Source organism: Chelmon rostratus, chromosome 20, assembly GCF_017976325.1.
Source record: "Chelmon rostratus isolate fCheRos1 chromosome 20, fCheRos1.pri, whole genome shotgun sequence".
NCBI classification, from domain to species: Eukaryota; Metazoa; Chordata; class Actinopteri; order Chaetodontiformes; family Chaetodontidae; genus Chelmon; species Chelmon rostratus.
Window position 1 is genome coordinate 2,179,276 of NC_055677.1, and position 16,155 is coordinate 2,195,430.

General features: G+C 43.4%; 2 protein-coding genes across 5 annotated transcripts in view; both read right to left on the reverse strand.

The window, feature by feature from the left end:
• The window catches only part of LOC121623647 (LIM zinc-binding domain-containing Nebulette-like), a 78,685-nt gene extending 68,133 nt beyond the window's left edge, over positions 1-10,552 (reverse strand). For both annotated transcript variants that reach the window (XM_041961009.1, XM_041961010.1), the window contains exons 1-3: positions 10,491-10,552; positions 9,522-9,821; positions 6,045-6,139 (exon numbers count right to left, since the gene is read on the reverse strand). In XM_041961009.1, the coding sequence (XP_041816943.1) occupies positions 6,045-6,139; positions 9,522-9,812 (386 nt within the window). In that variant the 5' untranslated portion in view covers positions 9,813-9,821; positions 10,491-10,552. The remainder of the gene's footprint in view (positions 1-6,044; positions 6,140-9,521; positions 9,822-10,490) is intronic.
• A 762-nt stretch (positions 10,553-11,314) lies between these two features.
• LOC121623634 (caspase recruitment domain-containing protein 8-like) lies at positions 11,315-14,768 on the reverse strand. 3 transcript variants are annotated; one of them, XM_041960989.1, is made up of 2 exons: positions 14,733-14,768; positions 11,315-13,172 (listed from the first exon to the last, which is right to left on the reverse strand). In XM_041960989.1, the coding sequence occupies exon 2, from the start codon at positions 13,123-13,125 to the stop codon at positions 11,815-11,817; it is 1,311 nt and encodes a 436-aa protein (XP_041816923.1). In that variant the 5' UTR covers positions 13,126-13,172; positions 14,733-14,768; the 3' UTR covers positions 11,315-11,814. The 3 variants fall into 3 exon arrangements, with proteins under 3 accessions (XP_041816923.1, XP_041816921.1, XP_041816922.1); XM_041960987.1 differs by having other exon boundaries at positions 11,315-13,622; XM_041960988.1 differs by lacking the exon at positions 14,733-14,768 and adding an exon at positions 14,513-14,586 and having other exon boundaries at positions 11,315-13,622.
• Between the last annotated feature and the right edge of the window lie 1,387 nt (positions 14,769-16,155).

The window sequence follows — 16,155 nt, forward strand, 5'->3', positions numbered from 1 at the left end:
GTCTCCTGGATAACTGAGCGATATAAGAGATTAAAGTCAGCGGTTAATTACTGAGAAATCACATTTTTCTTTAGTTTGATTTGACGAATAACGGAGCCGTTAGCTCTGCTGTTGCTATGGCACAAACTCTTCGTTGTTGTTTGGGGGATTCTATTGTTTCGTCGTGTCCTCGCCCGTCAGTGTGAAATGACGTGTTTGTCCCATCAGCTGACACAGCGGCTGATTTTAAGAAATGTGCAGATTTAAGAGGTGTCACACGGCTGATTCCAGATCAGTCATTTCCAAACGAACTGTGTTTCCTGACAACAGTTTCCTGAAGTGTTCCTGAGTCCAGGTATTAATCTCCTTTATCCAATCACGTGTTGACAAAGTGTTGACCCTCGCTCCATCCTCGCTGTGAACCACTGAGCCTTTCAATCATGATACTATCACCTGTTACCAATCAGCCTGTTTACCTGTGGAATGATCCAAACAGGTGTTTTTGGAGCGTTCCACATCTTTCCCAGTCTTTAGTTGCTCCTGTCACAACGTGTTTGAAACGTGTTGCTGCATCAGATTCAGAATCAGCAGATATTTACAGAAATCAATGAAGCTGATGAGCTCAGACAGTAAATATATTGACTTCAGACTGAATCTGGGTTGCAGCATGCTGAGCTACGATTGGTCGACTGTTCCTCCAACCAGTGGAAACGTTGGGCAACGCGCACACCTTGTCAAATCACAGCTGTAGGAAACAAAACACCACAGTTCCTGAATCCATGAACCGTTAACTCCTGAATGAACTCACGGATTTCAACTCGCTTCAGCAGAATTCAGCCTTCTCTCATTAATCCTTTACATCCAGATGCTTCCATCTATGACTTTTTATCAATGAACCACACATTTTCTACCACATCAGTTCTGCTTTTCTACTGTAAAAGTACATTTTCATGCCTTAATGTAAATGACACCATGTCCTCCGCCGCCGCAGGTTCTGTTTCCTTCCTGCGTCTCCAGTCTCTCGGTGAGACGATGAAGACAGAAAAGAGTAGAAATGTTCTGCTGTGTTGCTGCTCTGTGAGACAGCAGTAATCTGGGTTATGTGGGCAGCTGCGTTACATAATCACACAGTCCTCATCACAACAATCTGAGCTGCTATTAAGATTCACACCACATGTAAAATCACGTTAACACATCAACTTCCACACAGACGTGGAGAAAGAGGAAGTGACCTCGTTCAGGCCGCAGTCACATGTGTCTTCCTGTTCAGCCGCTGTGCAGCGTTACACAAGCAGCTTTGATTATTACTAATTAGCATGAAGGGTAACTTAATTAAACATGAGTCTCTCACACACTGCTACGAATGTCGTCATCAGTGTTTCTGTTGTGCTGCAGGCTGAAGCTTCACTGCTCAGGTTTGTATTTTAAACCGGCAGCCAACAGGAAACGCCTTCTGCCACGTCGCTGGATGGGCGTCATCAGTCAGAGATCTATTACTGACAATGTCAAAGATTTCTTTTCTAATGTACCTTTTGATGTTTGGTGTTTATCTACTTTTGTTCTTATGACTTTATCCGTTCAAATCAAAAGACGCCACAGAACATTATGCAAGAAAAACCAGACCGAGCTGCTCATCAAATAGATGCCAAAATGAGAAATGGACCCAAACCTGGATGACCCTCTGGGCCAGGAGGCTAATCCAACATATCTGGTTCAGCAGGAAAAAACTGTGAATTTAAACACAAACTCAGGTCAGGGAGAGCCTGCTGCTGCTTCAAGTTAAGCTCTTCTGGCCAAAGCGTTCTATGAGGAAGTACTGACAGCTACAGACATGATTTCAGTGTGACAACAATGGTGGCGGCTCCTACAGAGGTTTGCGTGGAAGCTGCTGCAGCATCAGTTCTAAGAGCAAAGTACGTCACTGGAGGCTTTTCTCCATGAAAAGATGCTTTCACTCCAGTTCATTGATCTGATTGGTTGGAGTTAGCTCATGATAGACAGACGGTTCATCCAATCACCTGCCAAGTATTTTTTTTGAAAGCGCCTGCTCTTTTCCAGACAGTTTATTGCAGGTCTGGTTAATGTCCAGTTAATGTCCAGTCAATGTCAGGTTAAAGTCAGGTTGAAGTCAGGTTAAAGTCAGGTGTATGTCAGGTTAATATGATGAACACTGTGTACATTTCATTATGATGTGAGTCCACCACTTCTCTTCTGTTATTCTGTCTTTTGTGTTCTCAGAGTTTGTTCTTACTGTTGTCCTTTTGTAGAATTGCGCTAAAGCCATTTCCATTGTTGTGACAAAAAACAAAATGTGCATTTGTTGTAGGAATGAAAGTGATAATTATCTTCATTACTGATTAATGTGCCAATCATTTGACTGAAGACTGAAACAATTAGTTGATTATCAAAGAGCTGAACTTCAATTTCCTGTCAATTGACTAATCGATGAATCAGTTTATTGTTTCAGATCTAATCTGGAGACACTACTTGCTAGAGATGAGTTTTTATACCGCTCTGATTGAACACCTGACACACTAATTTACTTCACATACACGTCACAAGCCTTGCTAAAGAGTGGGGAAAGTCATGGGGCGTGGGTTCGACATATGGCAAACAAACAACAACAAACCACAAATTCAGATAAAAAACAGATAAATAACTGTGGGTCTCTCTCCAGACAGCGGGAAAGATCTGGTTCAGAAGTGTTCATAGAAATTGATTGATTGCCACATCATTCTTTGTATATATTGTGTATTTTGTATTGTTGATTTTATATTACATAATTAACTTATTGTTTGTCTTTTTTCTGATGCAAGTGCATTGAGAGCAGTGTTTAAACCGGAGTCAAATCCCTTGTATGTGCACACATGCTTGGCCGATAAAGGCGATTCTGACTCTGATTCTGATGGAACAGCTCAGAGGTCATTAGGCATCCTGGTTCACGGGGGCAGTCATACTCTGCAGATTAAAACCCATGACCTGCCGTAGGAATCCGTCTGCATGTCGACAGGTGTGTTTCTCTGTGGTTTCTGTGCGTCGCATCTTAAACTTTTAAAATCACGCCTGATTTCCATCTTTACGTCGTCGTAAGTTCATTAAAACTCTTTTCTTTTCTTATTAGTCCTTTAATAAAGTCAGCCAGTCAGAGTGTGTTGAGTCTCATGTGCTTCTTTAATCCCCCTCCTGCTGGTCAGCCTGCAGATAGGATCTTAAGAAGCACGGGACCACGGTCGCAAAATCCGCAGACCTTTAAGTTCCCTCTGGACTGACGTTCAGAGGAGAGTCATGGTCATTCTGAAATTTTCTTGCAGCAGAAGAAAAAGCTGCAAATATTATTCCCTTAACAACATATGAAGGGATGAACATTCAGCATGAACTAGTCACCGTATGCATTTATTGTATATTTGGTCTCACGTGCACCATACAGTTAGACTCTACAGCCTACACATCCCATCCTGCTGGGTGCAGGCCTCCACCCTCCTGAGAAAACATCATCACTGCAGGTTGAACTGCAGAAGGTAATGCAGTTAAAAGTACGACAATATTGTTGTTTATTGGAGTGAAAAACTGATTTCAGGAAACAAAACCCGTTGAGTGAAGCAGCACTCAGTATCACCACTGACCCACTTGGCTGCGATGCATATTTCTCCAGAGTCTATTTTAAGTGGCTGCTCTGAAATAGATTTGAAAAAAATAAAATAAAACAAGAGCAGGAAGTGCAGATTCTACTCATTCCGTGGATCCAGTCGGATGTTTTAGGATCCAAAACCTCAAGAATCAACTGAAGCAGCTACAGAAGAAAAGAATAGAAAGCCACTGCGGGCAGAGCTGAGCCCGTCAATTCAGACGTTGTTGTTGTCATAGCTGTGTTGACCGCAGCCACAGCTCAACAATGCAGACAGGTCAGACGCAAAGAGCCAAGAAAAACAAAGCTGCTGGGCTTTTCCACGACACGCAGCAGTTATCATATGACACGGACGACACGGAGCCTCGCGGAGCCTCTCTGTGACTGCAGGACGCCGAGCGCGACATTTAACACTGACGAGCAAAAAGCCCTTCAGGAAGTCTGCAGCTGTTTTCTGCACAGTGAACTTGTCCGTCGCACTAACTTCACACGCAGACAAACACAGGCAGCCGTAGCAACATTTAACAAACAGGAATCTGGCTGCTCTGAGCACTTTCTACTGATTTCTCATCAAAGAAAATCTATATTTTTAGTAGAGTTGAACTAAACAAATGACCGTAATGATTTTAACTGCCAAAAACTAAAAAAAGGGGTTAAAGTCTTGTTAAAAAAACACGATTTTTCAGGACATCCGTTTCAACAAACGCTGAGTAACTGAGACGAAGTTTGGAAACCAACGTCAGACCTGAGACGTGTGACAGTCGAAGTTTGGGTTCAGTTTTTCCAGCGGTCGTGTTAAGTGGAATAAATAACCCTGCAGGTCCTTATTGACCTGCTGTGACATTCTTCAGCAGAGAGCAAACACACTCCGACACGGCGTGTGGAAAGAAAAACACACTCTGAAGACATTAGGTTCAGTGTGTGAGGCGGCGAGGACGACTGGCCTGGATTCACCCGCAGAGATCTGAAGACAAACGTGAACGTGCAGCAGCTTCACACACCCACAGCACGGCGACCATGGTGATGGCTCCCATCATGCATCTCACCTCCCTCTGGATCTCCTACTCAGTTTAAAGCTGTTCCACAGTGACGATGTGCAGAAATCAGTCAGCTACAATAACCAGGATGCACCTGTGCACCTGTTCACCTGTGCACCTGTGCCGTGTCCTCTTTGATCAACAGATTTTACTGCACTCAGAGTTTGTGGACGCACAAAACAAAACTTCAACAAGTCATCGATGACAACCAGAGAACCTTAACAAAGACGCTGCTCCACACACAGTCCACAGAGCAGGGCTGTGCAGCACAATGCACCACGCACGCCGAGCAGGTGGGATGAGAAGCTGGTTGTCATAGCGAGGAGGAGATTATAAAACATCAGCTACAGGAAACTAGATACCGCAGTGACAGGCGGCGGCTCTGCGTGCTGCAGGTCAGTGAGTCTACGTGCCGCTGAACCTACGACGTGAAGATGGACTCAAGTTTCCGCTCAAATAATCAACAACCAGACGTCACATAACGAGTTTGTCAATGTTTCTGTCTGAGCGGTGAGTGTTTGAGGCAACGTTTCACGGCCGAATGAACGGCGACATGCACGTTCTCTGCAGGATGGAAACAAAGACGGCGTGTTCCACGAGCCGACAGGAAACACCTTCTTAACCTCACAGGGCCAAAGGTCACCTTAACCGCTCTGCCATTAAGTCCACTGCGCGCGTGTGTGTGTGTGTGTGTGTGTGTGTTTGTCTAACAGGAGGTGCACTAAGTGTGTTCTCTCAACAACAAATGAACGATTCAGTTCCCATCAAGTGTTTGTTGTGGAAAGTTAACGACTCCCAGTTCATCAGCGACCAGCAGCGACAAGGTCAAAGGTCAAAGCCTCAGCCTCACCGCCGACATCCATGAAAACAGATCCAGGTTTTACCTCCTCTGAGGCTTTTTTTATCTTGATTTTGTCTTTCTGGGCCCTGGCGGTGCAGCGTATCATGGTGCACCAGCAGAGCATGTTAACAGCGCAGAAGAATGCACGGGTTCAGGGCTGTAAACAGAACCAGCAGCGGGGAGCGAAGCAGGGCTGGGCTCGCAACCAAAACCACCGAGAACAACCACGGACCGTGACCAGCGCTGCTATAAAAACCCCACAGATACGAACAGCCTGCAGGCCGGGAGCAGATGCAGAGAATAACACAGCAGCTACAAGCAGAGGACGGTGTTTACTCTCTGACGGAGGTCAGAAATACACAACAACTTTCAGCATAGATGACATAAGGGATCAATAAGCTCAACATCAGCACGTTACAGTGATTGTAATGAGACGATCATACAGTTTAAAACAGGCAACACATCAGGCGGTATGATATTATTTACAGTGGAAAGAAAGTGAGAGAGAGAGAGAGAGGGAGAGAGACCTAAATGTTGCATTGAGAAAGAGAGCAGGACTCACGCGTTGCAGTAGGGTTTCTTGTCGTAACCTTTGTAGTTCTTCATGTTCAGGGTCATCTTACAAACTTCGCAGTGGAAACATCCTTTATGCCAGTTCTGGACACACACACACACACACACACACACACACACACACACACACACACACACACATACACACACACACACACACACACACAGTAATATTTCAATATTCAGATTTGTTCTCATTTTTCACAAAAAAATACCTTCAGACTTCAGACAAAACAAATCTCATCCCGTTCCCCCATGTCGTTGCTGCTGATGGCGTTTTCTCGGTTGTCATGGAGACAGTTCAGTTGTTATCACGTGACTATGGGGTGTTGGTCATGTTATAGCACGGGGCTGTGGGTGCAGGCGGGTGGTGTCCCTGTTCAGACGTCATTCATCGTTTTTCGGGTCGTCCACCGACGCCAATTATGCAGATTGCCTACAGATGTTACCTGTAGTCACAGACCGCTCTGCTCTTCCTGTCAGGTGACCCTGACTTCAACGTGTACCAGCAGAGAACAGTCAGAATAATAATCAACAACTATTTTGATAATTAATTAAATGTTAAAGTAATTTTTCATGCACAAAAGTCAGATATTTTCTGCCATTTACGGAGCAAATCATGAATGAAGAGAATAATTTGCAGATTAATGAAAATAAAGGCAAGCGACAGCAGAGATCTAACAGCGTTGTCAAGTCGTGACTCTGGCTAGATGTTCAGGCATAACAGATGACTTTGACTTCTTCTACGACCGGTGATCACATGACTGAAATACCACAGGTCACATGATAACAACAAGCTGAACGTCTGCAAGTGCAGAGAAAGGCCTGAGATGTGTCCTGTCAATCAAACTGCAGGGGCGGGACTGTCTGCCTCGGGTTCTCTGTTGATGCAGTGTGACAGCTAGTGTTTAGAGAGAAGCAAGTGGAAATCTCTCATGAACTAAATATAAAAGCAGCTGGATGAAAACTGACATTTGTTCAGGTCAAAATGCGGAAAAAGAGTTTACGGCCGCACGTTAGCTCCTTCAGATCGAGATCAGATCGCCCTCCATCTGACCTGCGTCAGGATTATTGCTGCTTGACTTGTTAATATGGTCATATGCATTAATCCTGAGCTTAGCTGCATTGAAAGAATGATGAATCAAAGTGCAGGTGTATAACGAGCGATGGTGAGTTGTATCAGGTTCAGAAGATTTCCCTCTGCTCAGCAGGAAGCTGCTAACTGAGGCTGTGTTTTCATTCAGTATCACTCCACCCTAAGACTCATTACTGGTGACAGTTATTGTATTCGTCACAGGCTGAGTGGTCTTTAACAGAAAGATGTGGCAGACATTTATTTTATGAAAAACATGCCATCACTTCCTCATTATACTGGTCCCACAGTCATTATTTGACGCCTTCTACTGATTGGCTAATGCCCAAACTCCTGCATGCAAATACTGAATTTCAACACACATTAACAAACTTCAATCCTCAGCATTTTTCAGTGCGTTCTGTCTGTCTGTGGTTTGTTTTCTCTCATTAATAACGAGTATTTAATGTGTCCTCTGGACATCACTGGAAATGAAGACGCGCCCTCAGTGATTCTTCAAGGTTTAAATAAAGTTTGAATGAATGAAAAAGGTGATGATATGTCAGTGCTGTGTTCACGACTTGTTTCTGCTGCCCCCAAGTGGCCAAAAAAATCAGTTATTGGAGGTGTAACCGAAGCATTTTAGTTGCCAGAACGTTAACGCTGTGGTGCGTCCACTTTGTGAAGCTGTCGTCACTCAGAACGTGAGTCCCACCGATAACGTCTCAGATCCCGTCACGACTCGAGGGAAATCTGTGGGTTTACGCACCTTTAAAAGCGGCTAAAATCACACGTGACATCTGATCTCTGCTGTGCAGCAGCAAACATTTCTCCTCCCACACAAAGCCTCCTGTAAGCAGCAGATCCTGCAGCAACTTCCAGCGAAGAAATAACAAACATGGAAAAACACATTTTCTTATTCCCTCCTGAAATGTGGCTTTCCTGTGTGTGTGTGTGTGGAGCTGAAATGTGGAAGCAGTGACACCTGCTCATCAGAGGGCCTGATGAAACAGGCTTTTGTAAACGACAGCAGGGAACTCTGAGGTAACGGACAGCAAAATGATTCCTTTCTCTCGCCCTCACACTCCGTTTCTCACTTTCTCCTCTTACTTCTTTGTTTCTTTGCCAGCCCCCTCCTCTCCACATCACTGCTTCTCACACTGTTTCAGCTCTTTTATAGTCTCTCTCAAAGCAAGTCATGTCAGCTCTTACAGGTCAGGACAGAAGGTAAATCTGGTGCTTTCTGGTCCGTACAGACTGGGTCCTGCTGATTTTAGGGACTCTGACTGAAGAAGCTGGAACAAACAGCCTTTGCTAACAGCTCGTCTTTTATTGTGAAAGGTGGGAGCTGGTGTAACGTGCAGTGCCTACATGCTGTTGTGTCATCTGATGCCTCATAGGACAGACAGTGAATGCATGAGACTGCTGAAGATAAATTAATAATTTATCAGCATTATGCAACAGACTATTACAGAGGTGTTACCATGCAAACACAAAAAGCAACACTTACTTTAGTGTACTGGCTTAAAAAGGCAAAGACGACCTTTAAATATTCCTGATATTATCATATAATCAATATCAGCACTTGTGCTATTTCAAAGAACTTCTGCCATTGCTGTGCAAGTCTTCGAGTATGACATAAAAACTGGTTCATAGGATTTTTCTTGCATAAATACTGCTGCAAATATCACATGCACCTGAGCACTGAGGATTACATCGTCACCACAGGACAGGAATTCCCATTAAATGTGACAAACTCATCACAAGCTGCCAATTATTTATAAAAGCAGAGCAGGACTCATTCAGGCTGATCATTAAAGGAACATTTTATGAGTTAAAATGATGAGATGAGACACAGTGGGCTAATTTCACCAGAAACCCGTCCTACAGCTCTGCTCTAACTGAATCATGATTATAGGTTTGAACATGGTCTGAATGATCAGCTACATTCAGTTAACAGATCAAAGGGCAGAAAGTTCACAGATGACCAGTTTTAATCGATGAAACTCGCTTTTTCTCTTTTATGTTACCCAAGTAACGTCATTATTTAATAATTCCTTATTAAATATCAGAGCAGTTCTGTCCTCAGCGCAACTCAGTGACCTTTAAAAGCAGATGATCATCAATCCATCAATCAGTCAATCAATCAATAAACTGCATCAGCTTGTTTTTTCTGATACACACTCCCAGCAGTGTGATTGGAGCCCGGCGTCGCTCTGATGTTCATGTTCTGATCTTAAAGGCCAGAGAAAAGTGTTTTCCTTCCACTTCACCCCCACCTGCGTGTCTAACAACTTCTCAGATCCTGTGATCCAGCTCCAGCTATCAGTTTGTGAAGGACAGGAACACCTGAGGGATTCTGGATCTCCTTTGGTCCGGAAACAAAGTGCTCACCTTGTCCAGGCAGCTGACTTTCTCCGTCGGGTAGACGATCTTCCCACAGCGGGCGCACTGGGGGTTCATCCTCCAAACCTCCTCCTGCTCTCCGGCAGCTTCAGTCCACTTGTTATACAGAGAGATAGTTAATGTTGTCCGGATCGAGAGTCCCAGAGGTCCCCGCTGCCCCCCTTTCAACCAGCGGACCAGCAGAAACGTGTGAGAGTGACCGCGGCTCCGCTCCTGCACCCAGCGGCTCAGCGTCCGGTCTGAACGCTGCCTGATGCTGCGCCGGGACCTGGGCTCCATCGCGACAAGCTGGCGGGAGTTAGTCAGGAGGAGACCGGAAGTTAGCGAGGACAAAACAGGAAGCAAGCCTATATGATCCCTTCAAAATAAATAAAAATAAGAACAGTTGCACGAACAAGCTGACACGGCGATTGACAAAAAAATATCAGAAACTATTTAAATAATTGTTAAATTCTTATTAAATTAATTTAGATTTGAGGCTTCCAGGTTTTCAAATGTACGAATTTGCTGCCTTTCCTTGTCTTATATTAATTACTTTTGGGTGATTGTAAAATGAAAATAATACAATGAATATGAAAATATAATGAAAATTATCATCTGTCGTAGCCCTACATATACTACTACCACTACTACTACAAATAATAATGATAATAATGAAGCTCGAAGAGCTTTACCAAACCAAACCTGATGGTTTTAACAAATGGCTTCATTTATGGTTAATACATCATTTACTAAATGTTTATTGATCAGTTGTGAGTTTGGGCTGTTAGTAGGGCTAATCTTATTGTCATTACTGTTATTTTTCTCAATTATTTAATTGTTTAGACTAGCCAGACTAAAAAAGTCCAAAAGCCAAAGATAAAACGTTCAGTACCCTACATGACACAGAAAATCAGACCTCAAGTCTGAGAGGCTGGAACAGGAAACGTTTGGCACTTTTACTTACTATTAACTTACTTTGTGTGTAATGGATTTACAGTAAGTCCTTTTTATAAAGATCCATCGAGGCTGCAAATGTAAACAAGCTGCCTCAGACATTCTGCAGATCTCTGTCAGAGGGGAAAGCAGTTACTGCTGCAGGAGGATAAACACATAATCTGGCAACCCAAAACATGTTCATATGAATTGCTTGCTAGTGATATATAAAGCATGAATAAATTATTTCCTGATCCATTATGATCATTAATAAAAACTTACAGATGCTTTATAGAAAGTGGTACAGAGACGACCTGGACAGTGACAAACATGAGGTTTTAACAGGTGTTTGAAAGCCTCAGTCGTCTAATTCAAAGACAGAGAATTCCACAGTGACGTCCCCAAATACAAACCCTCAATCGAGCAGACTGTGAAGGTGCAACGCCTGCTAAATGTTGGCACTTTCATCCTTCACCGACAACATAGGATTCCTTGAATTCATGTCACAATAATACATAACGGTTACTGCTTCAGCTCCTCATGTGCAGTGAGAAGATCCACGAACTGAAGCTGTAAAATGTCATTATCTGTATTTCTGTTAAAATGTGACTGTTTGAATCTCCCCTGATGCTGCAGAGAGCTGAAGTAACAAGCGGTGCAACCATCTGCATGACACCCAGAAATCCTCCTGTAGGTGAGAGAGAACGGGCAACATAATAAAATCATCTGAAAAGTCTTCAACTGAATTTTGTCAAAATGTAAATCTTTATGTAATCCCAACATGAAAACACACCTCAGCCTCACAGCCTGAGCCGTGATGGCCTTTTTCCTTGAGAAGTGAGTTTTTGTGTTTTTTTATTGCAGCATGAATATTCAGTGATGCACTGAGCCGGACATTTCACATTTGAAAAAAGCCTCTGAATACTTACTGTTCAACATGTTTGCTGATACCAATAAATCTGTGACAAGATGTGCAAATATATAAAAAGATCATCTAATTTTTGTGATGAATCATCTCAAAGAGCCAAACTGTCAGAGCAGCATTTTAAACAGCAGTCTCACATCATCACATCACAGAGCCCCAACCATCACTGACCATTAGCAAGGACATACTGCCCCCTGCTGGCCGAGGAAGATATAAAATCAATTAAAGAGAGTTACTTTGTGATACAGTAAAATAAGATAATTTAAGTACAATAAAATAAAACTTTGTTGTTTCCCAGGAGGGACAGTGAGTGTCCCTAAAGATTAACTTGACACCAAACTGAAAAACATTGTTCAACTTCAAACCCACAAGGTCATGATTAGATTAAAAAAATACAGGATGATCAGTTTCAAACTGTATCCATCACCGGTTCATTGAGCTTCAGCTCAAGTCAAGGTGTTCACAGAGGAAGGGGTCGGCCTCACACAGGAACTTAATCATCTCTGAACTTGCAGCGTCACCTTTCTGCCTCACTGTGTCGATGACAAAACGAGCTTTGTCTCTTCTGTTCAGCATGTCGTCTGCTGACTCCCTCTCAGAATCACTCAACACCTTTTTCTCAAGCAGTTTGTCCAGCAGACTCTTGAGAACAGGTCCTGATATCCCTTCGATGAAGCTGCTCCGGACGTCGAACAGCTTCTTATCTGAAGGGAGGTTCAGAGCGCTCGGCCCACAGGACCGCGTCACTCCAGTGGACGAGAGACAAACTCGTCTCTCCCAGACGCTGCAGGAGCTGTTGGCTTCTCTCAGCAGCAGCTTCACGTGTTTCATGATCTTCTCGAAATACACCTGGAATGATGGGAAGTAGTTGTCGTAGTTGTCGCAGTCAAACTCTGCTTCTGTTGGTTGAACTAGAACGGACTCGTCTTCCAGACTAGTGGACAGAGTGTATTCCTGCTTTGGCTGCAGTTTACAGTGCGGGGACGTCTCTATGTAGGTCTCATCTCCAACTAATTTCCTCCTGGTGCGCAGCACATCCCGCAGCACGACGTTCCTCGGTAGCAGCAACACATTGAGGAGGGACGTGAGCTCAGGATCAACCGGCGGCCTGTAGAACAGCAGAACCAGCGCTCGGACCGGGTCAGGTGGTGAGTCGTCGTCCTTGACATTCCCGAAACCAGAGAACCCTGTGATGTTGATGATAACGTGTGTTTCTGTTATCTTATGAGGGGCGATAAACTCTACGCCGTCATCGATCTCATGAGCAACTGACAGGAAGTCACACCCCCCTGTGGAGGAGATCTCACAGTGTGGGAGATGAAGCTGACTCACAGACTGCTGCACACATTTGATGTCAAACAGGGGTCCTGCAGGCTGCTTGTGATGCTGGGCCAGTCGCCTCCTGTTCCAAGGGATGATCCTGTAAACCACGTCCCCTTCTCCCTCCATGTGGAACACCAGGCCTGTCACACTGCACTGGTACAGGCCTGGGCAGGAGCACTGGAACCTGTAGGTTTCATCGTGTCCATCAGCAGTGACATCAGGCGTGAACTCCTCAAAGCTGCTTTTTAACAGCATGTCAGGTAGGCTCTTTGCTCCTGTCCTGTTTTCTGCAGAGTGTCCTGGACTCAGTGAGGGCCAGCAGCTGGAGTCACTCCTGCTCCTGAAGTACTCTGGTGGGTGTTGGAGGTGGGAATGGCCTCGCAGGGAGGATTCAGCTGAGTTTTGCTCAGATATAGCAAGTTGCTCCATTTCCTCCGGGGCTTCATGGTTCCTCCAGTAACTCCTTGTGAAAATACCTGAACGGCGTAAACGTTGGAGTAAAAAGTGAGCAACAGAAGTTACAGCGTGAATGAAGTGTAAGATGTAGCTGAGCATGGACGACTCTTTAGCTCTGCCTATAAACGCAATCATTCGTGCTGAATACACATCATTGCTCGCGAGGGCATCTCCAATAAAGCGGATGTCTTGTAGAACGTGCATTAAGTCAACTAGCTCGCCAGTGTGAAGTAACTCATCTTCACAACATCTGGACGGCACTCTGATATATGTTCTGTGACCAGCGAAGAAAAAGACAGGAAAGGAAGGAGCTCTGTACACGGGACGCCACAGGAACGTTGTTTTTTCTTTCCTTCCTCTAGTGGGCAGCGTTTCATCCCAAACGGAGTCACATGTTGTAAACTCAGCAGTGCCAGCTCGACTCTTCCTGACTTTACGTTTATGGTGCTGTTTTTGGCTCATATTTTCACCTTGAGAAAGCAAAGCAGAAAATGCAAAGTTAATTTCACCCATAAAAAAAGTTAAAAATTAATTTGATCATAAACTGCGGTCAAGCCAGCTGTCATCCGCAAATCCGTGGTTAAAACAGCCGCAATAAACTTGGAGTGCGCGCGTATTTTCAGTTTTACAGCAAATGCATTGAAAGCGCGAGCTGTGGGGGAGAGTGAGCGACTTTATTCCGACGCAGTTCTCACTTTCCAAAGAGAGCTAGTGAAGCTAGCATGAGGATAGACATCTGACCATGTCCGGTTTTCAAAATAAGATGCACAGCAAATATATACCTGGAAATGAGATTAATTTGATTATAGTGAAACATACGAAACGTGTCATATATATATATATCAGAATTGAGTATTTAAGTGTGACGTGTTCTAACAATCGTTAATCCCCGAGTATTTTTTTCCTCTGTGTGTGTGTGTGTGCCTGTGTCGTTGCGGTTAAATTCCGATGGTGCTGAAATGAGTGCTTCTGTGTACTTTTTCTAAATCTTTATTGCAGTAAGTCATGTGGGCTTCAGTTTTGCACAAGGTTTATCTTGGGCGTGCCAGAGGGGCATTCAGCTGTTTTAAGCACCCACCGGCAGAAACATTAATCGGCGCCTATGCAAATAGTAAAGTGTTTTTCATTTTAAAGGATAGTTTACTTATATATGAGACATGGCTCATATGTTTTATTTTACTCAAACTAATCTTATTTCCAGGTATGTTGATGTGCGTTAGTGTTATTTTGACAACCGGACATGGTCACGTGCCTATCCTCACGCTAACTTCACTACGCTCTCGCTGTTGGAGAGAAATGTGTCAGAATAAATTCATGAATGTGAGTCTCAAATAAAGTGATTGTGAAGAGTTTTACAAACCTTAAAGAATGCAGACAGTTAGGAGACGCATTTTCAAACAAATCTAAGGCTCAACCAGGACTTCCCTGTTCCTGTGAACCAGTTTATCGCCGTCTCCTTTCTGTCGGCACACCCACACCAGAGCAGCCTGTTTCTCAGTGCTTATATCGGGACATTTCCGGCTCTTCACCACACAAACAAAAACAAAACGAGGAGCAAAGTCTTCCAGATCACAGCTCACCTGTATTCAGTTCCAGCCGTGCTCACACACGTACCCGGAAACGTACAGCATCTCCTCAAACCGATCCCGCCTTTTTGGGAACGGAACTACAAACATGGCCGCATAGGCCTCTTAGTCGCTCTCCACTCCTTTTGGAAACACCGCCATCTCCGGTCGGCGGCTGTATTACACTCCAGAGCCGAAAAACCACTGAAACCTATTTGATAAAAATGTGCCTTTGAGGGCAAAAGTTTTAACAGAAAATTGAGAATAATGACGAGGTGTCTTAATGAACAGCTGCACCAAACTTTTTAAATCAGAGATTATGTTCACATGCCTTTTGAACAAGTCCAGTATCAACATTACAAGTTGAATGGGAGTTATAAATAAAACGGATACTGCTTTCACTTAATTACTGGGTGAATTTACATACATTTCAAAGTCAAGATCATCCAACACAAGACACATTAAAGCCTTACTGGGAAAAGCAGAGAAGGGGAATTAAAAGCTGTGGATGGACAGTTCTGCAGAAAGCAACAGAACTAGAAATATCTCCAAAGCATCAGTCAGCTGTACAGCTACCAGCAACATGACCATGAATACATCTTGTTCCCACTGGAGATTTTACATTAATTCACAAACAATAAACACAATGTTTACATTATAGAGAAAGTCGCGACAACAGCCAAATTCAGATCCATACAGATGCTCCAAAGAATTCAGTGAATAAAACTGAATTCATTGTCCAGAATTTAACCGGAAGGTGGCCTAAAGAGTCGAGACCAGTGAGAGCAGCAGTTTGTTCAGATTCGACCCCATCTCTAACCAGATACTCTGAATTAAAACAGACATTACACAGAGTTCAAAGGTTAAGACATCTCAAGTCTGAGTCTAGGAAGATCATTGTGTTAGAATCTGGAGTAATGTACAGAAAGTAATGTGCATTGCCATGACTTCAATGCACAGTGATAAGTCTCTTTATACATCCATAGATTAGATAGCAGAAAACATTAAAAGGTGATTTTAAAAGGCTTAAAATCTCTTTAATATTACACTTTGTCATAAATGTAATTCCAACATAAAAATAAACTCAACCTTACAGCTCGATCACTGTTGCACTTTTAAGGCATATATCAAAATCAGTATTTGAGAGTATTTTAATGGAAACATGAATATTCAATAATATGGTAACAACACACAGTTCAGCGTACTAAAACATGTTTTCCTTCATTTTTCTTTCACCCCCTCACTTGAAACAATACAGCCATTCAATACCTGAGAGTTAAACAATATCCTTACAAATGATGTTCCAACATAAACAAACATCAAACATTTTTGATTAGAGTCCCTTAAATGTATTTTTAATAATTGTGGCCAAGATATGATTTCAAGTATATGCCTTTAAAAAAAAACAGCACTATTTTGTGTTGAATACTGTCACGGA